Raw genomic sequence first — 23,942 nt, 5'->3', positions numbered from 1 at the left:
TCTACATTGTTTTTGGTGTCCACTGTTCATCTGTTACCTGTGGGGCTCATCTGTGTGTGTTAGTGACACTGTTTGATTGATAACTTGGTCAAGATTTGTGGTGCCTTTTAGCCTGCATTAGAACCTTTGCTGTTCAGTTTATTTACTTGCCTTTGAAGTCCACTATTCTCATCTGCTCAGTCTTTGGATGTGCCATATGTGAAAGGACTTCACTATGATCCCTTGAATTGTTGGACATGTGTCTGTTGTGTTGTGGTCCTATGAAATAGGCACCTTCACCTCAGTATTGCATGGTTGCTGGAGTATCAAGGAAGCTCCTGACTGTTGGTGTGGTTGTGTTCATTGAGTACTATTTCTGTCTGCAAAAGTTTGCTCATTTCATGAAAGATTATAAACAGAGCTTCAGTATAAGTATCATCATAATTTTCAGCTACTTTCAGAAGCAGAACAACTTATTGGCTTGTCAAAGATTCCATTCCATGGCAAGGCTGCAGGCCATATCTAAGCTGATGGTATTCCCCTTCTCAACATGAGTGGCTACACTAACTGGTACACAGTGAATACATTGCTTTTGAGACCAGCACATTATTATTATTTTTATTTTGTAATGCATTTTGAGCTCCCCTTTGATGGTTGAGTAAAGCACTATGTAAATCAACATCATTATTGAACATCAAAAGCTTCAAAGAATGAAAATGATACTTTCATCATGGCACCTTCCTATTTAAAACAAAATAACAATTAAACTTTTTAAGGGTTCAAAGAAATGCTTGAAAATTATTCAGACCTTAGAATTCAAACATCTTGCAACTGTGATTTTATTATCAGCTTTGGCCTGGGGTCACGAAAGGTTATAGTACCTGATGAAATCAAAAGCCCACTAGGGACAGGTGTCATGCATGCTGTCACGTCCAAGTTCGACATACTTTCATCCTGTATGATTCAGGGGCTAAAGCGATTATATCTCAAAAGCACCGACGACCTCTAAATTCTGGCCAGTCTATTTTGGTTCCTGCATTTAGTGAATACACTCGCCACTAGCAACTCGAGAATGTTATGTTTAATTCCTTGTACCTTCCTGGGACTGTAGTTATAAAGTGGTAGCACATTGCCCCAAGGCAAATCATCTTCCACAGAGTTTGGACTCTGCAAGGAAGCGTCTGTGTAAATCGGTAGTTATGAACACAGGGTAGACAGAATAGCTGCCAAGTAGCCAGTTCAAGGACAAAAGCAGCCCTCTCGCTATTTTTATACTTGGATTTCCTAGACTACTGTGTGTACACATTTGTGAAGAAATGACAACTCATCAAGCAAAATAGTGATCATCAACAGAAATATCCATTAAAGCTGTCCAATTTATAAAACAGCAATAGCAAATTAAGCAAAGAGTGTTTGGTGGGAAACAATCACAGAGAAAGTAAATGCCTGCGGGATCACGAAGTGATCTGCTGCAGATAAACAGTCTGAATGGAAGAGAATTTGTTAAAAATTGCACCCAAAACAAAATGTGGCTGGTTACTGAAGACCACGACCTCATTTAAAAATAATTGGAGAAGATACTTCACTTCAATACTTAATTTTAGGTAAGTGTGCATAGTACGCTTATGTGGGACTGGTGATTTATGTTTATAGTTACTTTAGTGTGATTGTGTCAAATCGCCTGATATCTATTTTTTTAAATCAAGATCATTTCAGCAGATGTATAAGTGATTAAGTAATAGATACATCTTTTTATTTATGATATTGAGCACTTTGATTTTGGCAAGCTGATAACTGATAAGTTTTTTAAATGTGTAATGATACAAGAATGAATGTGTGTTCAAATAGAAATGCATAGTTATGGCAGAAAGAAGCTTATGGCAGAAAGAAACTTAAGTTTTCTTCTGGTAGGTAATGGAGGTAATAAGAGACTTCTGAGAGTTAAATTGTAGAGTTTTTAGCTGAATGGCTCACATCTTAAAGATGAGCAATCTATTTAAGAATTGTCAATAAGATGAAGTTACACTTTACTAATAGTTATATCTAATGAGATGTTTGTAAGTAGCAAAAGGACGACCTCATAATCTCATAAATGACATGACATATTTTTTCAAAGCCCAGAATTAAATGGTGGGCAGCCAGGTCTGCATGTGGACTGCACAGATAATGGAGGACTAAAGAATGATAAGCAGGAAGAAGATGCACCAACAGGTACTGAAACAGTTTTGTCAGTTTTTGCACAAGTATGTCATTAATATGCAGGGCCAAATGATTTTTTTATCTTAAAGTCTGGCCATAAAATGTATGAAATTATATTGTACATATTTCCTTTTGTGCATGTGAGCTTGCACCAAATTCTGTATCTCACTTTTTACACAAACAAAGGTTTGAGAAGACACATCAATAGTATCTGAACAACTTCAAAGAATAAATGTGTGTTAATTTTGCTTTTGCAGTATGGCCACCTAGAAAGGACTTGACATCATTAGCATCAAGATCCTATTGCTAATGTTATTCAGTGCTTTAAAAAGTGAATAAGAAATAAAAATGACCGAAGAAAAATCATCAGTCAAAAATGATCTACGAGTGCCTTAAAAAATGAACAGAACAACTTAAACGCCAAGGGAGTTAAGAAATGATTTGTTGTAGAGAAACTTCTGTTGAGAAACTTCAACTATTAAAATTGAAATTGGAGATGGGGATTGTGACTCGTGATGTTGATTTATAGACATGCTGAGTGCACTTTGTTGTACACTATATTGTATGATTCATTATAAGAGGCAATATCTCACTGATGTTTTAATAGTTTTTCTGACATTTTTTGTTGTCTTCTCTGTACATCTTAGTTCCTCCATATCTCATTCTCTCTTAATATTTGTGTGTGTGCACGTGTGCTTAGAGTGAAGGGAACTGATATGTATTTCAATGAAGTGAATTCTCTCAAAAAATGAATCACAGAATAAAGGTAAGCTGCTAATGGAGTAGAATTGTTTGTGTTGTAAATAAAGAATAAAAATAATTGCTCACCACATATCATTATCAACAGTATGTCTAACTCTCTCATTTATATTTGTATATTTATCAACATTTTCCCTGTCACCTTCATTGTCAGAGCTATAATTGTTTATTGTGATACTTATAGAGTGATTTTGCAGCACCAGACAGATGAATATAATCTTGCATGCCTTTTCAGATGCAACTCTAAGCCCACCAAGTAATCAATACCATCCTCATTTGGCAATTCCATTGCTGCATTTGATATTTGCTATTTAGTGATCAGAGCATTTAGTGTGCTACGAATCCCACTGTAACTCAAAAATAAACCTTGGAGATGCTATTCAGGGTCTTACAATTTTTTACTGGATCTTCTTAGGATTTAGGCAATGACAATGACAGTGATTAACTTAATTTGTCTCAGTGGGCAATTTGAACATGGGAAGGTGCTCTAAGTCCTGGTGGGTTCTTTCACCACGGAAAACTTTTGTCCAGTGATGCCGTCTTATAATTAACACCATCATTTTCAGTATTGGTTTACTTACAAATTCCTGCAAAATCTGGTCAGGGTCGAACAATGTAAATTTGCACAGGCACTAACCAGAACCACGAACATCGATCGTTTATTTCTATGATGATGATTAAACAATGACCTATCAAATAAGCTTAGATTTTCACTCCCACTTTTTTCTTCAGACATCTCTTTACTGTCTCATTGACTGACACTAATTTGCAAACACTAACTTTGACTTGCAAATGTGAATCGATTGTAATGTTCTCTTCGTTTGTAGAGAGCGGTGGTCTAAAGACAACTGAAATCAACTTTATTTTTATCGCTTTGTTCCCTCTCCGTCCTCTCCACTCGTCAACAGCTAAGAGATGCCACTCCAGGCTTCTGACAAGGGAGTGTATCGTGAGCGCAGGGGAGTTAACTCGCTTAACGGCTTGAAGCGGTCAGCATCAGCGGGGGACACGTCTTGATGGCGGACACATAAACCTACTTTCAAATTTTTTTTTAGAAGATACAACAGAAAAAACACTGTGGCTCGGATACTTTGGCAGACGCCTACTCACACAGACAAGACAATTCTCGCTGCAGCTCGATGTGGTGAAGGCCTTCATCACACAGCGCCGACGTCAGCAGCTACTGAACACGAGCAAGTACTACTGGGACTCGCATTCTGTAAACACCAGCAGCCACTATTTGGACATATGAAAACATTCTCCAAACACTGCTAGACGATTACTATTCCGACATTTTTAGCCATGGAAAACTCAGTTATCATACCAGGCCACCACCCGATCTTTTACAGCAAACATCCGTATACACGCCATCCAGCATGCAAACAATAGGATACATGGCATCCATCCACACTCCAACCAACCACCCAGCCAGCTACACTCCCTCGCACTCATCACTCCAACCAGCTTCAACCATTCTGTGGCTCACGCCTACTGAATTTTCTAAAATACATTTAGTTAAATTACAGTCCAAGTCGCTCCGTGCTCCGGCAAATCATCACTTATGGTCCATTTCACTTTTAGGAGGCCAAGCAAACTTGGGTCACTTGGCGGCGCGGTTGGCGCGAGGCATCGTAAAGACCAGCAGCAGACACGTGCTGGAGTCCACGAGGGAGCGTGCACAATCGACCCTTTATGGTTGCTGGCCGTATCATTAGAGAGCAATCTGCTCTCATCTGATTACAGACCCGCCTTATCTCGGCGGCAGGGGGGGAAAGAGGCAAACGGAAGCAGGCTCTGGCAGGGAAGGAGGACTGATGTGTTTACACCCGCCACTGCAGCCACAGGCAGAAGCAGTGGTGCCATCTAGCCGATGCTCTGCTCTCGCAGTCCAGCTGGCAGGGGAGGCAAGGAAGTCGAAGGGTCTTTGAGGGACTGAAGTAAGTGCGAGCTTACACTCAATGCATCGTCAAGATAGATAATGAAGACAGTATAGCCGTGTTTCCACCCGATGTCTATGTTGTCGCCGTCATGTAATATCACTTTGTTAGTGAATCGCCGGAGTCCACGCCATTCTCCCGCCTTTCGTTTCCCCCACTTTTTATTTATATATTTTGTTTAACTGAGCTGCATGAACGATTCATGAAAGTCCGCAGTTGCTGTTTGTCCTGTTCAATTTATGTATAGAAACAATTTTTTTTTTACTTATAGAAAGTAATACGAACACTCGTCAAGCCAGGTCCGGGATAGTTTTTCTTTTTGTTGTTGTTCTTTTTGTTCTTACGCACGCGGTTTTCTGATTCGCAAGGCCATTTATTTATTTATTTTGGCTTGTGTTTACGGTATACCGTGACAATGCATATGGCCTTTGATATTAATTTCAAATGTCGTACTGCAGTATGAGCGTGTATGTCAAGCACATTTTCAGCTTATGTCATCTGTTATTGAAGTCTTATCACAGGGTGGGTATAGACCGACACGTTGAAGCTGTTATGAAAGAGCAAGAACACAGTGGCTGCTGCGAGCTGTGGACCCGAGTGTGGCCAAGGGTTGCTGCTGGTCCGTTAGATGTTCGCAGCAGTCACCAGGGACGCGAACGACAGCAGCAGACAGCAAACAGCAAATACTTCAATTTCATTTAAAAAATTGGTTTGCTGAACTTGGAAGGTCAGTAGTTTTCCCATCTCCCTTCGACGGTCTGTGGAGGACCTATGATGGCTGGTGGTTCGATAACGTGCAGACCACAGGGCCAACACTCTGTGTAATGACTGAAGGGAGGAGGAGGGGAGAAGATGTCTTCAAGACGGTCGGTCCACTGAGAATTAATGGTGAGGGGTGCGCATTCAGTTGAAGACAGATTTTTTTTTTGTAGCAGAGCGTTTTGATCGAGAACGTATTAACAGTATTTATTACTGTGCTCAAGTGATTACCGACTATATATATAAACACCAACTCAGAGGGAAGACCGTGTATCTGATGATAGATTGGTGATAGTAACCAAATGTAATAAACTTACATTATATATATATTCCTAAATTTCTTCGGCAACCAAAGGTCATTTTTTTGATTGGGGGGAGGATGGTGTACATGGGTGAGTGGGATGAGAAATGTGGCGGCTGACGATATTTACATAAATCATTTCACGACAGGGAACATTTTGAAAAGGATCTTTCCTTGCTAATCGGTTTTCTTCTTTGTCTATTTGTTTATATAACACTTGTGTGTGTATGTGAGAGAGAGAGAATTTTCAAGTATAGACGAGGAAAATGGCTGTCCTGGGTTCAGCTCTCGTCTGGGGCACGCTGTTCTTTCTATGTATGAGGCATCTGTTTACAGGGCTGGCAGGCTTGTCATGATGTGGCCCTAGCTGCTGTCTGGGTGTAAAACATACCCCATTTCCCTGGTAACCATTGCTACATCTGGGTTAGCGGGTTTGTCTCTATCATCAGTGTCGTTACTGTCTTATGATAACTTGAAATATTAAACCAAGAATGTTAATCATAATAAAAACATCAAATGATGTTGTAGAGCAGAATCGTGATCGTACAGGAGCGTGTGTAGAGCACGTGACAGAAAGGAAGGATAGAGTACAACTTGAATTCAAGCCTCCATTCTCAGGTGTCCTTTGTCGGGTGGAGTGGCCTTGCTCCTATGGATCTATGAAATCATATCACCTTTCTCGTGTTCCGCATAATAACTGAGGTAACTTTCAATGAATGCAGATTTTTGGATGTAAACAGATATCTTCCTATCATTTCTTGTCTGTGGGTAGACACTTGTCGCCACATTCGTACTCTCCAGGACCAGATGTAGGCGTCTAGCGATACTCAATATGTATTAGATGACAGTCGTTTCTATTTCCAGCGCATCCGGCCTATCGCTTGCCGGCTTATAAACACATTTCCAGTAAAAACAGCGGACACAGGATTAAAGAAATTTTAAATAAACTCTTGCAGCATCAGGAAGAAGCATCGCACTAGGCGAATGTACTTTCTTTAATGCTGAATGAACTTGTGTATACAATGTACTTGCTTATACCTCCGAGACGCGGTGAGAACATCGTTCATGTGGGTTTGGGTGATAATGAACATATTGAATTGATAATGAACACGACGCTTTTAGTGAGTTGTAATATATATATATGTTCGTGCTTAAGTGTCTACTTCCGGAATTTAAGCTCCAAAGTACATTATGCAGAATGTGCTACATTCATATATATATATAATTATAAACACACTTGCGCATGTCTTCATGTTGCAAACCCTGTTCTCTGGGATCACATATCCTTAAACTTGGCCATTATGGAAGCAGTTAAGAACTTGCAATGGACTGTCGTTGTTATTTCTTTCCTGCAGTCAGCAGAAACCACCGTCTTCGGTCCTTGACCTTTTCTGGTTCGTGTCCAGAATCCTCTCCCGCCACAAAGCAGGCAAGTCAATGATGCGTGTCTAATGTTTTGTAATCACACTCCTGGGATTAACCCCTTCTCTAGTCCTGTCGTTTTCTTCGTGCGACTTTCGCGAGTAGTGTTAATCAATTATTTCTTCTCTCTAATACAGTGCTTCTTTGGCCTTCATTGTTGCACGTGAAATAATATTTCGTCTCATTATTAATAATGAGTTGCTAGGTGGCTTCGACATATAAGAGTTTAAAAAAAAAAATTTGGAAACAGGATCTTGTGATTAAGGAGACAGCAGAAATGTCATTCATGGTTCCCCCATTCTCGGGGGAAACGTCTGCTTCCACTCAATTTCTCTGGAGGACTTTCGACAAGTCCATCCGACATTTCTTCAAGGGAGAGAAGGTGGTGCGTGACAGGATGGAGGATGTGACTGCTTTACCACCGAGACACCATCTGTGGCGGGCATTCATTTGAGCCGGTGTCACGAGGTGAGTGCTCACCCATTGCCTTGATGGTCTCGTGCCAAAAGTATGGCAGACAGCGGCGGGAAAAAAGCACGTGTGAAGTGCGACAGGTTCCTACATTTCTTAAATAAATGTGAATCTCATTTTAAGACACTTCTTACAATTTTCTCACTCTCTTTTTTGTCCCGTCCTCCTCCTGCTCCTCTTATCCACGACACTGTTATCAAAAAGGTCAAATGCGCTGAATAATTAGAAGCGTATATTCTATACCGGAACAGGTGATTAAAAAACAGTAGCGAACAGGGACGTGCATGATCCTCCGTAAAAGCCAACAAAGTTTGTACCTCCTACGGAAACTCAGATCTTTCTCTGTCAGTTCTGTCATCCTCACTCGGTTCTATCAGTCCTTCATCGAACGTCTCATCACCTCGCGCCATTCATTTGATAAACTCTACTGGCCGTCATGTTGTACTAGGCTGAGGTGACCTGGGGTCACCCACTGTATCCGCTGTTGCTGAAAATGTATATTACTCGTATCACAAACTAATACCCCTGGACTGCTGGCAGACGATTTTTTCCAGTTAACTACTAAAAAGAGGCATTAGACAACATAGCTTCCGGTTTATTCATGTTCTTTGTAACGGCTCGCCGAGACTAACAGCGGATCACTTATCAAGAGGCTAAGAGTGAGTCTCGGCAGATAGACATCAGTCCATAAATATACATCCATGGCTAGTATGAACTCTATGTGGAGTAGCCCTTGTGGATTAATAAAACTAAATTGTATTAATGAATAAGAACATGTCATAAAGATAATACGTTAGAACTATTTTGAATGGCTTCAGAAACAAACACCCTCACCGCCTCCAAAAAAAACAACAAAAAACCTGGCAAACATAAGTTGAAGATGTTGCCGAAATTTCTTCTTTTCTTCAGCAATCACGGGCCGGTCCTTTAGTGAGGTTAATTTCGTCTGCCTGACTCCTTATCTCCGTGTTCGCCCACAGACGCCGGTCTTGAAGTGCTGCCAGACAAACAAAGCGGGATCGCCGAGACTATGGAAGCTTCGAGAAGATGTGCAACGAACCGTCTGTGGGTTCACACACATAAACCCAGTGTGCAGAGAACCCACTGAACCCTTGCATACACTCAGGGGCTGAGAAGACTCGCCACTTACGTCTGTCGAGTGGCGGTCAGCAAGTCCTGCACGGTCTGACCAGTCGATTCTTTTATCTTAGCCAGACATTTCTTTCCAAAGCACGGTGTGAGGGAACCACTTACCATAATACGTTGGGTGAACCGTTAAGTGTTGCTCAAAGAATGCCCAGTACCGGAAGTGACATTTCTCTTCCATTAGGGAAGCAGCGAAGGAAACACGAAAGGAACGACCACTGTAGACGCATAAAACACACACACACACGGACAAGCTCGAATTATTGCAGAGCTGTGACAGTCATTGAGTATCCCCTTCAGACCTCTGTTTTGGTGTCAACTCATGGGGTCAAGCTATTTTACTGATGTAAGTTGGACACTGACAGGGTCGGACTGTTGGACTGGAGTCAATTAGACAAATGAAGGAACTGCTTCCCCACAGAAATAAAGGTGAAACAGATGAAAGGTTTACTGCAGCTTGTAATCAGTCGTTTGTACTGCCGACAAGTTTCCTAACAATGGGCATCATTAAACGATCTGTAATCTCACATCGATTTGCCGTAAGGTGTTAAAGGTAATCTTTCATGTTTGATAAATAAAGTCAGCAATGTCAAAAGGAAAAGGATCGGTCGGTTGAGAATTTCATGCTTGAATGTTTGGGACTAAGCTCGGTCAATCCGGAGTGATGTTATTGGAGTCGGTTTTGCAGCTCCACTTATACATTTTGAATGAGTACATCGACCAGTCTCGTCACATCGCGTGTAATGCATGCTGCCAATGCCAAGGTCCTGTTCGTCAAGCATGTCGTGTCCACAACTTGCAGAACATCACTAAACCAAATGGCTTTCTTCGCTCAGCGTGCGGTCAGGAGGGTCTACCACTCACAAGCTAGGGAGAGAAACCTGCGGTGGAAGATCATTGCCAAGGTGTTTTACGAGGTGAGCTTAATTGATGTCTGTACTCAGACCACATGACACCTATAATGACCATACATATGGAAAAGCGTTAGTGTTAGCCACAGCCTCTCTGTCATATCTAGTACAGTTACATAGCCAGCGGGTCAAAGGGCACTCACCCACTTACTTCCCTCTATCTACTTACTGCCAACCCCTTGAGGCTCTTTTTGCTGTATTTTGAGCTGAAGAAAAGGTTGATTTCACAGACCTTTATTTCCATACATCACAGACCTTTATTTATGTACGGAAATAAAGGTTCATGGCTGCTTTCTCCCAACTCGTCAATGTTTGGACCGCATCTTTGAACCCTGCGACCGGATAGAGAAGTTTTCAATTGGAATCTCTGCAATCTCTCCACCACTCATTTTAACTTTAACTCAAAGTAGATCACCAACGAAGCAGTCGGACACAAATAACTGACTGTGTCTAAAGGTTTCTTGGAGGAAAGGAGAAAAAAAGAAGAGAGGCACATCAAAGGATGGATGGGTTTGGATTTGTAAGGGTCCCATCGAGCAAGGTGGGTCACCTTAAAAGCATTGCTACGGATGTGAAGGCTCAAATTTGATTCCGGAGATCCAACAGCAATGTCCATGGTGGGCTGGGCTATGGAAATGAGTGTAATGATGTTTGTATTGTGATCCTTGTTTTGAAAGGGACCTTGTTTTTATTTTGGGCGGATAATACGAAGTCTTCTCTTCTTGTCGAAGTGGAAGTGCGCAGAAGCTGTTGGATTACTTTGCGAGGAGGGAATTCGCTGAGAAGTGTGTTACCTCCCGAAGGATTTAGAAAGTGCGACAAGATTATTTATTTATTTTGTGCCTCAATGAAGCGTCTTGGGATATTTTTAGCACTCCTTCGTGACAGCTCATTGATTACAAGCAGTCTTTGCAAAATTGATCAGGAGTAAGTACACGTGTGATTTGTGTGGTATTGACATTACAGAAAGTTGTGTAGAAATCAGTTGTTTGTACACAGTCATCGGGTACAATGCCATTGGACAGAGCGGAGTGGAGGAGAGTGAGTGGAGCTGATGGAAGTGGGGCAGGTTGGCAGTTAAATGAACCTTAAATGAACCGGATATGAAAAAGGACGAGTTTAGAGCCATCTAGCTATTTTCGTTGACTCTACCTATTAGAAAGTGGAGGCTGAAAGGTTGATTATTTCCTTTTCCGGTTACAGTCCCCAACCCCATCTTATTGAAGTAAATGAACAGCGAGAGGGTGGTGCTTAACTTAAAGCTTACAGACATCATTCTAAACCTTCTGGAGATGAGAGTTAGTTGTGAGTAGTTGTTACTGGGTTCTATGAGAGACGAGATGATAACATATAGTTGAGGCTTTAGAGTTGTCTGAATTCTTCCTCGAACCAGGGGCTTTGAGGTTAGGGTGTTGTAGGAATGTTGTTAGATGCACGTTTGGTAATGAGGATTAGAATTTAGTCTTTTTAATCGACTATGAAGTAGGAGAAAGAGAGCTTGGAATAAAGTTCCCAGAATGGCGGGATTAGGTTTACAGTGAGAGCTGTGAGAGTCAGGCTGCGAGTGAGCAGAAGTCAGGTAAGAAAGTGATCATCAGACAGATCAACACTGCTCCATGGCAAGGAAAATTGAGAGACAGGTCTGCTGTGTAAGCAGAAAAGAAGAAAATAACAACGTCAGTATGTACAAATCGAAGACAGTCAGAAGGTCTTCAGAGATTTTTCCTCAAATATCGATTCCATGACTGCCCCCGACAGGGAAACCACCATTTGTCAGCACCGAGTGAGAGAAATGGCCGCCACACCAGGACAACGAGGTGCTCAAGGAGTTGTTTCAATATGGATTTGGATGGAACATAGAGAGGGGGCAAAATAATAATGGGTTTCAGTAGCTCTGTGGCTGCAATGACTTCTACCCCAGTGCTAAATGAGTTGCTTATGGAGCATAGAGAAGATTATGTTCGAGGAGTCAGGATTAAAATATGAATTTGGACAGCAATCATGAAGACGAGAGCGTGGAAATTATAGGTAGCATCTGCTGAAGACAAAATATGGACAGATTAAATTTATGAATTAACAGATTAAGATTCTGACGCACTCTAAATAACTCTGGATATTCCTATTCCGTAGAAACAATACAGACATGACTAGTCAGGTAAGGCTACACAGTCACACGAAGGTAACTGCTGCAAGAGGATCTGTCTGGTGTATCTCTTATTTCTGCTTATGTGCACTTCTGTTCAGGGCCGCCGAGAGCCAGCCCAGGCCCCGGGACAGATGACCTCTCCGGGCCCCTTGTACTTGTAATCGTAAATTATTTTCCCAGTATATAATGTATGTTTACAATTCGAATCTCAATATCTACACTCAAACTCAACTTCTGCATGTGTAATGCTTGGGTGTTCTGTCCTTAGACCTTTCTTTAAAAGAAAAAGAAAAGGAGAAGAAGAAGAAAAAAATCCACTGACCAAAGCCGGGCCCCCTTGACAGCCGCGGGCCTGGGTACACCAGACCCCCCTGTCCCCCCCTCTCGTCAGGCCTGCTTCTGTTTGACTTTAGGTAGTTGATATTTGTGGTGGTAGAAGTGATGTGAGTGGGAGCGGTTAGGTGTTGTCTGGATGTTGTCGGACCACTGTTGAGGTGGTCGGATGTGATTTAATAGAATGACTTTTCATCTCTTTGTATGCCGACATGTCTTGACACCAGAAGGTATGAACTCCGTGTTCAGCTGCACAATGGCTGCCGGTCTAATCGCTTTACGATAACAAGTGGCTCCGGCTCTTTATCACTTCTATGAAAATGGTTAGGAGAGAATGTTACAGCTGGGTTGCCTTCTGTCAGCCATGCTAAGCTGGTTTGACATTATAAGAGAGGATCTGATAGGATTGAGAACACACATACACACACAGTTGTCACGCGCAGGCACAAGCATGGCTGACATCCACTCGCTCTTTTCACTCCAAGTAAAAGACAGTTCTGCCTTCACGGGCCTCGCCAACATTAAATCATAAACATTCTCAGAAAAAGGCACCAGTAAAACTGTCACTAGATTCTTCCTCACCACATCTCTAGAAACTGTGTCCGTCGTATTCTCGAATACACTCACGTGTAGGCTTTCACTAAATCCTCCCACAGACCGGTGGTGACACAAGTCCTCCTGTGTACCCGCTGAATTCCGCTCTCCACAGATGTGGCGACCCACCTCTCCATGTCTATAAACACTTATTCCATTAACAGAACACAGAAGGTGGTGTCCCGTCGCGTGGGGTTGGTCACGTGCCAACGGTTCCTTCTCCAGGTGAGCGCTCACCTTTCGTTCTCCCTCCCAAAACTGTGCCTACACTTCAAAATGGGTGTATTAAAGTAACAAACATAAACTATAGTACATTCTAGTTGCCCGTTCAAAAACGAAGTTTCGAAAAATTAGACTCCATTGTCACAAACTGAAAAGTTGAACCTTTGCGGCACAGTCGCCACCCTTCACGCGCAGCATGTCTCGGCATCTACGTGATTCCTCCGGAAATCAACGTCTGGCCACCAGCTTACAAATGTGTACAAAAATATTTCTCATTCGTCCCTCCAGAATCCTCCAATCGCTGACGCACGCACTGGGAGGATGAGCAATGAGATTTTAACCAGGTCATAGCCTTGACACTCACTCACACCCTCACACGGAGGTGACAGAGCTCCATTTACCGAGGGACAGGAAAAGCAAATCGACTTTTTTAATGTGTAGTCCCCGCATCATAGAAGAAAAATGTACTTTTGTAGTCCAACACAACAACAAAGGCATAAAATAAAAAAATAACAACAAAGGATTTTGTAGGAAGTAGAAACGATTTCCGCATATTTACTGAACATTCAAGCATCCGGAGTCATCAAGTACAACAAAAGGGTTTATGGCAGACATTAATTCCTCGTGCAAGCTTGATGCGGGTCTTTGTGCGTGATTTGCAAATGGTGGCTAGAAGGTGAGGAGGAGGAGAGAAAAAAAAAACCAAGAAAGTGGTGGAGCGAGAAAGAGAGAGGCAGGAGGAGAAAGAGGAGAGAGGGGGAGAGGAGGAAAGAGAAGCAGGGATGGGGAGAAGATCGTGGGAGTGTATAGGGAGTATCTGCCAACCACTTCCCGACATTCTCCGTCGCCCGGCCAGTGAGTGCTGGCGCCCTGCGTGAGGTGGCAGGCTCTGTGGCGGTTCAGCCGTCAAAAGGACCCAGTGATGTGCACCAGCTGATGCAATCTCGCCCCCACTCTCTACCCCTCCCCCCAGCACATTCACACCCCGCAGTCTCGCCTTCCTCCGCGCAGCTCTGGCTACTGAACTCGGTGAATGCATCACCCCTTCACCCCTCACCCCTCACACCCACAACGGTTCGGGAGGAGCTGCACGTGCGTCTGGATGACTCGCAAAGAAGGTTGAGCCAGGCTGCATTCCGTCACGGTTCACAGCACACTGACCACGCGTTTCCGTGGGAACAGTTTCCGCCGCTGACCTGACACGCTGTCCATGAGTTTCTCCGGCTTTTGTATCCGAGCATCTTTGGAACCCACGTGTATACGGTAAGATTCCTTATTGTTGATATGTGTAATGTGGAACAAATCAGAAATACTACTTTAGTGACAAGTGAGCAGAAATGGCGCCATTAGACTGTTTTCTCTAAACCCTCGGTGTATATGTGAGACCTTACGGTAAGTCTGTAGCCGGCTGTAACCCGAGTTACTATGTCACGTGTCAGTCAAGGTTAGCATGTGATGTACAGCAAGTAACACGAGAAAGTCGGAGCTTGTCACCCACATAGATGTCGGACACGAGGCGAGAGTGACGAGGTGACAAGGGTATACATATGTACTATCATATAACTAGCAGTAACATTGCGAAAATCCGTTCGACCACGGTGTGGCAAGCGGCGGGGTGGGCGAGATATCGAGTCTAAAATGAGCTTGGCAGTACGAACACAACTTATTTCCACGGTGTTCAGTTCACATCATCAGCCATACATTGGTGGTTAAAGTAAACAATCATCATCAGACATCATAGGTGGTTAAAGTAAACAAACGTCATCAGCCATACATAGATGGTTAAAGTAAACAAACATCATCACCTATCATAGGTGGTTAGAGTAAACAAACATCATTAGCCATACATAGGTGGTTAGAGTAAACAAACATCATCAGCCATACATAGGTGGTTAGAGTAAACAAACATCATTAGCCATACATAGGTGGTTAGAGTAAACAAACATCATTAGCCATACATAGGTGGTTAGAGTAAACAAACATCATCAGCCATACATAGGTGGTTAGAGTAAACAAACATCATTAGCCATACATAGGTGGTTAGAGTAAACAAACATCATCAGCCATACATAGGTGGTTAGAGTAAACAAACATCATTAGCCATACATAGGTGGTTAGAGTAAACAAACATCATCAGCCATACATAGGTGGTTAGAGTAAACAAACATCATCAGCCATACATAGATGGTTAAAGTAAACAAACATCATCAGCCATACTTAGCGCCCCAGCAGCGGTCAATCGCAGGTCGTCTCATAACGAGGTCAGTGTACTGAATGCCTTCATTTTAAAAATAACCCCACACTGTACTGCAGTCTAATTAGCAAACAGCTTAATCATGCCTTGGTGTGGAACTTCATGACCTTTTGCATCCTGTTCTGAACTTTACCAGGCCTGAACCACTCAGGCCTGAAGTAGGTTGTGTGTGTTAAGATTTTGAGTTCGTAGGTGCACTGGGGACCACCTGTAATAAGTTGTGTAAGTTGTGACGAGCATTCTTCGTGTTTATTATTTCTCTAATTAGACTGCATCTCCCTCGGGCGTCTTTTCTAACAATTGAGCTGTGGTCACGCGGGACTACAAACACTTGTAAAGAAACAACTCTTGTTCCGACAACAAACACACTTTTCGATGGTCGCAATTATCAAAATGAATTCCTTTGGAACCTGAGGGACTTTTCACAAGAAAATGTCCTGCAGGCACGTGGTTTTCATGGCAACAGCCATACATGTAAACACTTCATTAGGTGCAGTCATCTATTCTTTGCCCATGATCAACATTTGTGACATTTTCTTCCTATACTCTCGTCAATATGTTCATCTATAATTTGTCCAGTCTAGGGAAAACCAGATTTTTATCAGCATAATGAAAATTAAAAAAATAATGTAGCACTTAAAATATTAGTTTTAGTGTCCGAAACACAACAGGTGAGATTAATATATTTCTCTAACACACTCGTAAAATCGTAATCTTTGGAATCAAAGCACAGGAGAGAGGGAGACAGAGAGATGACTGTTAATAGACTGGTAATCTTGCGTATGTTTTTTTTTTTATATCATCACCATCACCAAAACAAGAATAAGCTTGTTAGAAAATTCATAAAAAACCCAGAAAATAGTAAGAATCCTCCACAAACAATCATCAAAATGGGAGGGAGGGACGCGTAGTATCATGCTCACTCTCATACCCTGCCCCCCCCCCCCCAAAAAAAAAAAATTAAATAAATAAAGCAACTAAAATGAAGGACAGGACATTTTACCAGAAGATAAACAGTTGTTATGGGTATTTCTTCTTTATTGGTATGTAATGCGATACAGAATGTAATAAGGTGCAGACGTAAAGTGTTGTAAAATGAATAATTTCACTTGATTGCTTAATCTCCTCATCAACAATTTATTCCTAAGGACACACCTTATGTCATGTTGTCTTAGCTGTTCAGATGCTTAACGGTCTTTCTGCACGATCTCATTTCGTTGATATCTCCATAGCGAGCGTTCAGCAGCTGCTCCGTGCCACGTGGACAATTGAATTCAATCTTTACTACGAGACTGCGTGCGTGCGTGCATGCGTGACAGAGCCTGGGGGAGCATCATAGAGTTTTTGTCAGGTGTTCAAAGTAATATTGAGAGATCTAGAACGAGGGCTAAGACTGAAGTGCAGTGGCTTGAAGCACTTCGCCACCTACACTCAGTCTGTATCACTGGAGTTCTTGTCTTTGGATTCTCTTGTGTAACACGGTTAGGAGTCTTTGTCTCTCCCTCTTTTTCTCAAGATTCACCATTCAACTTTTCAAAATTCTTTCACCCTCTCAGGGATTTTAAGATATTTAACATTTAGTCTTCAGCATTGTATTCAATGTAAACCATTTATATCAAAATTCTGTAACATGGCATATATATATATACCTATGTATCTTTAAATAAATCTTTCTCACGAGAGCACGTGTATACTTACACACACTCACCCAGAACACTCACTTACGCGCTCGTGCGAACGATTAATGACAACGTAAAGACCTCGACTACGTCTCCGACATGACACTCGTCGCTGATTGCCGAGGTCGGAGAGACGATGGGCAATGGCGCTGGCTGCCTAAGGTCGGGGTCACACTGTGGACCTACGCCAGCATAGCACGTGATCAGTCTGCTGTCTGCGGCGAGGACTTTATTCAGTTTGGTCTTCTGCAGCTTCTTCTCTATCGGTGAATGGGAGCTTGTCAAAAGCAGTGACTAAAATCTTTCTTTGTTTTTTTTTTTTAAATTATTGTTTCAGACTTCATATTGCATATTGACTTTCTGTTTCACGAAGAACACTCGAGACGTGTGGAGGGAGCTTAAGGTGTCACGTGTTTGTCGGGGTGTGTGAAGTGTGGGGTATGGAAGTCACTAATGAGCCTTACCGGGTGTAAACCAGGGACTTCCGGTTTCTATGGCGCTCCGTAACCAAGACGAAAAAGTCGATGTCACTAGTGTATTACACAGACCGGCATCTCCAGCATCCAGACAGAGGAGGCGACACAAGAATAGCGGCTTTTTACTCCCCTCCAGACCATGAATGAGCCTCTAGTGTCTGTCCATCGACTGGTATTGATATTCTTGCCTTTCAGAAATCCCAAGTACAGTCGTCGAAAAAATTTTTTTCTTTTTTGGTTTATTTGTGTGCTCAGCCCAATACTCTTTTCACTTCTCATTGATTCATTAGCCGAAAACATGCCAGTAAAAGGTAGACGTGGGTCTCACTAACACCATACCAATTGGAGTTGTTTCTCTTACTTTTGCACGTGACTTAACGTTATTATCAACAGCTGTTTTTTTTTTTGTTTTTTTTTACTACAAAATCGGCTTAAGTGGTCACCTGGTACTGAGGGAAAAATGGGTCCACAGGGAGGGAAAACATAAAGTGGTGAATGCATCTAGATATCTTGGACTAGGGCTCTTCACAAAATTAAACATTAATAGCAAGGCATATATAAGAAAGGCCTATACTTGTTTTAGAGTTGTTGTCTCAGAAATCAACTGCCACAGAAGTGTGTTTGTCCTCCATTGTCCCTTTTGTACAAATACCTGGGAGAATATTTGATTGGATTTGTGCATTGACCTTCATCTGCAGAAAAAAGTGTGTCATGTTTTGCACAAAGACCTTGATCATATTTTCATGTCCTTGTTTGGAGACAGGCTTTGTAGCATGAAGGTTCAATGTCTTTCTTTTTCTCAAGCTGTATGGTGCTAATTGTTTTGACTGATTAGCCTTTGACTGATTAGCAGTGGTCATCAACTGTGTGTCTGTGTGGCGAAGATGGTGTATCCGAGGGATTTAGAGGATGATGTAAGAGTTTGGGAGGGGCTGTGAGGTGGGTGAACATTGCTATTAATTGTTTAGTTTGTTTTGATGGCCAGTGGCCTTGAGGATGTTTTCTCTTTTAAGTTTTTCTTTGCCATGTGTTTGAGGTCTGTAGTGATGATGCATGAGTAGGAGTCTTTGTGTGTGTGTGTGAGAGACCCTATCTTCCTAGATGCTATGTATTGACACCTATGTACATCTATGCATGGAGGGTTTTTTTGTGCGGGGTTTTCTAGAAGTCAGTTTTAATTATTGTTCTTGTTGTCAGTGCATTATGTTTTAAGATGTGTTACTGTGGTGACAGATGCTCACACCCTTGCTGGAGCTATGCTGAAACAATAAAGAATCAAACAAAAAATAAAATCTCTCGCACACACAAATCGTCATGGACTAGTACCCTCACACACACACAGTCTCACAGGAACTCTCCCGCCAGTGAAAGCACGAACTTGCGTGAGCCGCCATTGTTGCCCACCACTGGCGAAGCTGCTGGGCGTGTCCCAGAGAATGGAGGAAGGAAAAAGCAGGAGGCAAGACTACTTTGAGAGGAAGGAGAAACAAGTGCACAGAGGAGTCGTCATTGATTTTTGTGTTTGTCCGCCGCCACTTCACCGCCTTTCTTCGCAGGCGTCTGTCCGACCCGCCACATGGCCGCACGGGGCGCTGTCCGCAGTATTGGCAACAGCCCGCCACAGGGCGACGCCGTCAAATGATTTATCTTATTATTTATTCATTCATCCACTCTTTCTTTCTTGTGTCCAGATCGACGCTAATAAGATATGAGGCAGAACAATTTCAGTCACCGTATGTGTGTTTGTGTATGTGTGTATGTCTGTTGTTCTTGAAGCACCTGTAGGTCTCTACAGGTAAACTGTGCGTGCGTGGGACAGAGAGTGAGAATGAGAGACACCTTTAGTGGACACTGATTAGTTCCACAGCGTGTTTCTAAAACTTAAAATTGTCCTTAGGAAGCAAATTTAGAAACTTTTTCCCAAAAATGTCTCCTTCCATTTACATGTCTTGCACAAACGCGCACACGAAAGTTGCTGAGGGGGAAAGAATGTCTGGCTGAAATATTTCTCTCTTATTGAAACAACTTTAGTTTTAAAAATCCTAAAATTATTTTCTGAACTGTATTTATCTAAAACTGATTATCTAAAACTTATGGTCTTGAAGTGTTTCAAAACTGACCGCAGACCTCGAGACTAGAGTTACCTGAGTGGCAGCTGGACCATGGACTGGTCAGGTGAGACGGCCGTCTGTGCGATCCACCATCAGAAGACTTGCTGGGGGTTGGGGGTAGTGTGGGGGTTACCCATGACGACAGGGACGAAGTCGTGTCAACATCCTGCTCAAGGTGCAGGGCCGGGGTGGGTGGGTAGGTTGTGGGTGGGAGGGGGACTGTCAGCTGGTAATAGTGTCGTTGAAGGAGATGGCAACACTTATCGACCATAACATCAGACTCGGGTAGGCTAATCAGAGGTCACGACTGAAGGGAAAATTTCCCTCCTATTGCTGGTTCTGTCCGACCGACCTTTGTCCAGGCTGTAGCGGAATGACCGTTGTTTCAGCAGAAAGGCCGCAAGGTGTTTATTGCAGGTGCTAGACGGGTAGCCTACCATGTCTAGGGTGTCTCCGGCGGTCAGTCTCAGGTGTACGCGACTAAACAAAGCAGGTACGGGTAGCGGCTACACACAGACACCCTGGGCTTCTACACAGCTTCGGACGACCAGCTCATAAAATGGCAAGTAAAGAAACTAGTCTACATATTGCAGTAGATAGATAGACTCATAAATGTTTCTTTATTGTGGAATATGTAATGGCTGCGAGCCTTCACAGAACTGCGCTGAATCATACTTTCTGTTTTCACTGCAGCTATATGTAGCATGTAAACAGACGATCAACACGAAACTTGATTATACTGTGTAGTATACCGGGTATCGTTTGGTTATGTTCACACGGTTACACTGTGACGTGTAATGAGCATGTTACGGATCGGTATGTTACGTAGCTTGTCTAGAAGGTGTCTCGTGTTACATAGATTGATTTGTTTAAAATGCCTTTATTTATAATAGTAAATGACTACACTTGCAAGCACACACACAAACACACAGATGGGAGTAAGTGACAACGGGTACATCGTCACAGAAAATCGACAAGTGAAAGCTAAACTCACGGAGCCCGAATTTTGTTAAGTGTAACCTTTGAGGTTTCCTGGCTGTTAAAACATAGGTCGCTACAACACGCATACACAGGTGATGTGAATAATTTCTCACTTTACGCAGGTAAGTAGGTAAATCAGTCCTGTGGGGGATGGAGGACGTCCGGCGAAATCATTGTGGTTTGGCCCAGCCAAGGCAGAGTCGACATTCAGCAAATCTTGGATCATTATTATAGAAAAATAATTTGTGTTTTTTAAAAATCAATTTACATTGAGTGAATCATCGCAATGATGTCAGTCAAGCGAAGAACTTCATTATGGAATAGACAGGACACATTGAGTACATGATGGGACAGACTCGTGGCTTGTCTTGGGGGGACTCAAGGTGCAGGGAGAGTACAGGGTGCGAAAGTGTGAACACACTACGGCTTGACCACATATAGCAGGCTATTTTTCAGTTGATAATTTTGTATAGTCCGAAATTTATGTTATGAATATACAGATAGTTCTTGGAGGCAAAAAGGTTCCCCACCCCGGGTCTACAGCCTGTTTCGCTGACGGAGTACAGTAGTGCGGACAACGCCCACCTTCTGAACTTTTGCCATCGACTAGACTCGTGCGCTTGCAGTCAGGACATTAACTAATGAGAATGGACTTGCAAGGGTTTTGAACAAAACTAGTCTCTTCTTACTTACCTGTCACCGTTACACGGGCCGTTAAACTAGGTTAACGAGCACTGAAAGTTCTGAGCTTCTTTACCACACAGTCGGGAAACACCAACCGACAGATTAACGGTCTCCAAGCAACGCACAGACTACGTCGCCCTCCAGAAGCAGAGAGTACTTCTGGACATTCTGGAAATACCAATTTCTGTAGGGTCTTTATTTTAAAGTACCTCGCTGAGGTGACCACATTAGTTGCGATTCGGACCGTCCATTCAACTGGCTAATGGGGCCGTTTGTAATTACCCCTGGCAAGCTGCCAACAACCTACTTGCAGGGCCGTCCAGACAGCGTTTCGTTAATAAGCCCCCTGCTTCCTCTCGATGATCAAGTTAGTGCGCGGTTTTAAGGGTTTTAGACATGAAATGTTGCAATGCATCAAGGGGGAACTGGGTTGAAGGTGGGCAGGTCGGAGGCAGATTATTGTTGTTGTTGTCGTTGTTGTTGTTGTTTTGGCTGATGTTGCGGGGTGAGCTGGAAGCTTCTTCCCAAAGGCGCGCTGTGCAGGTCGACGGTGGTGACTGGGTGAGAGGGAGATGTCAGGTCAGAAAGCGAGATTGATCTGTTGGGCGGGAGGCCAGGAGACACGATCAGCACTTGACGCTGTATTGACGCGCCTCACGACAGACGGCGTCGTATGCTGACGTCGCACACTCTGACGGATTGCTGGACTGCCTTGCTGGTGCTGCTGCTGTTGCTGCTGCTGTTACTGCTGCTGCTGTTGCTGCTGCTGAGCCGCTGGCGCCAGTCGTCCTAAACAGTTTAACGGAACTGCGACCACAGCTACCTTTGACGGCGATGTTGGTGAGTCTTGTGATGTTTGGCCCCATCCAGCTGCTCATGGGGTACCTATGGCGCCACGCACTTGTAGTTGGCTTATGATTTGATTTCCGGTATTCGTTGTTTCTGATTGTGTGGTTTCTTTTCTGCTGGGCTTAGAAATTCTCTTCCTTAGGTGGGAATTGTCCAAATTTCAAAATAATATTTTTAATTCCAGTTTTATTTCATGCTACCAGTAACTCTCCCATTCTCTACAGGCCTCATCCCCGGTTTAAGACTGAATATTTTCTTATTTTTCTATCTCGTCTGAGTTTGACTTGCAAATTATGATCCCTTGTGTAAATGAATGACAATATTGGGAATCGGTCAAGAACGGTCAAAAAAGACATGCAAATTTGGAAAGCTGCTGTTTGGAACCACGTGATCGACGTTGCGTCATCCTGGCCATGGCTGCAGCGCCTTGACCGTTGGCCAGTTTCAACGTGAGGTCGACTGTCCAGTGCTTGTCCATGGCTTTGCAGGTCGACTGTCCAGTGCTAGGCGCTGGATGTGAAAGCGGAAGTCGCTTGGCGCAGTCAGCTCGACTTTAGCCCGAGACGGATGTCGTAATGCAAGACAACAAAGCCAGCATTTCCGTGTCTCATGGACTGCGGTAGAGGTGTTGTTATTATTATTATTATTTTAACACAGCGTCTGGAGAACAACACATCACATAATCCGTCTTTGTTGATCTTGCTCCACCTGTCTGTTTGCTGTTAAGTTTGGTTGTGTATGTTTACCTGGATGTACGTGAGTGCAAATGTCGTTGGGCGTGGCGTGGCTTCCATTGAGCTCCACATGCGTGCGTGACGACATGATTGTGGCCGGCGCTTCTGTGAGGATGTTGACGAAGTTGGCAGCGACTGGTCTTTGCCACGGATGTGACGCAGCGCCACTTGTTCGTGCCTCGTCCATTGCGTCCCCACTAGCCTGGTACACCTGGAGTCCCCCACTAGCCTGGTCCACCTCGCATCCTTCACTAGCCTGGTCCACCTCACATCCCCCACTAGCCTGGTCCAGCTCCGAAGGTGGACGACCACCGTGTTCCGCCGCCCTGTCAGTTCCGCTCTGGTAACTAATTATTTCTTGACACGCCAGACATCGTCAGATTTGTTTCGTGTCTGAGACTTCCTTCTCACGGGAATTTCTGAGAAAAAAAAACCTGTCTTGAATTGCCAACTAGCATAATTATGACTTGCTGTGGCTGGAATGGGTCGTTGTTATTTCCCAAACCTCTCTTTACCTCTCCTCCATACCCTTCCGGGAGGCTGCATTGGTCACTGTTCTCTTCGACTGAGATGGATTTTCAGAAAGGGATAGCAGATGAATAGCTGCAGCTGCCAAGATCGTAGGATGATGTGAGGAGGATAGAAAGACGGACAAACTGTGTGAAGTGTCTTGATGGCGGCAGTTCAGTCGTTCACTGTCTCAAGTCCTTGTTCTACCATCAGGCTGGTCCTTGTGGAGTCCAAGGAGAAACTGGTTGGCGATCGTTGTCACCGCACAGGACGCGTCACGTGGGCTTGACTAACAAATGTCAGCACATGCCTGGGATTGTCAGATGACCCCAGAGGGCGCTGCTGCCTGAAGTCGGTCGATAGAGGTGGTCGCTCGGTATGTGGGTAGGGCACTGTTCTGACATCAGCGTTGTGTGATGACATCACTCTGTATTGCATGATACTGGCATCATCCACTATGAGGCAGTCGTACATGATAGAGCTTG

General features: G+C 43.4%; 1 protein-coding gene across 5 annotated transcripts in view; it reads left to right on the top strand.

Moving 5' to 3' along the window:
- Positions 1 to 4,594: 4,594 nt before the first annotated feature.
- Positions 4,595 to 23,942, top strand: part of LOC112560182 (soluble guanylate cyclase 88E-like) — a 40,935-nt gene continuing 21,587 nt past the window's right edge. The window contains exon 1 of one of the 5 annotated variants that reach the window (XM_025231820.1): positions 4,595 to 4,874. Coding sequence is in view for 3 of the 5 variants with exons in the window: in XM_025231816.1 (XP_025087601.1) it covers positions 9,681 to 9,890 (210 nt within the window). In the remaining 2 variants the exon portion in view is untranslated. Of the gene's footprint in view, positions 4,875 to 9,629; positions 9,891 to 13,666; positions 14,443 to 19,931; positions 20,262 to 21,851; positions 22,205 to 23,942 lie in introns of those variants that run through there. The other 4 variants (XM_025231816.1, XM_025231821.1, XM_025231819.1 and 1 more) reach the window with 4 other exon arrangements.

This window comes from Pomacea canaliculata, linkage group LG3 (genome assembly GCF_003073045.1).
Source record: "Pomacea canaliculata isolate SZHN2017 linkage group LG3, ASM307304v1, whole genome shotgun sequence".
In the NCBI taxonomy this organism is placed as follows: Eukaryota; Metazoa; Mollusca; class Gastropoda; order Architaenioglossa; family Ampullariidae; genus Pomacea; species Pomacea canaliculata.
Note: the sequence above shows the minus strand (reverse complement) of the source record. Positions and strands in the feature narration are given on the sequence as shown.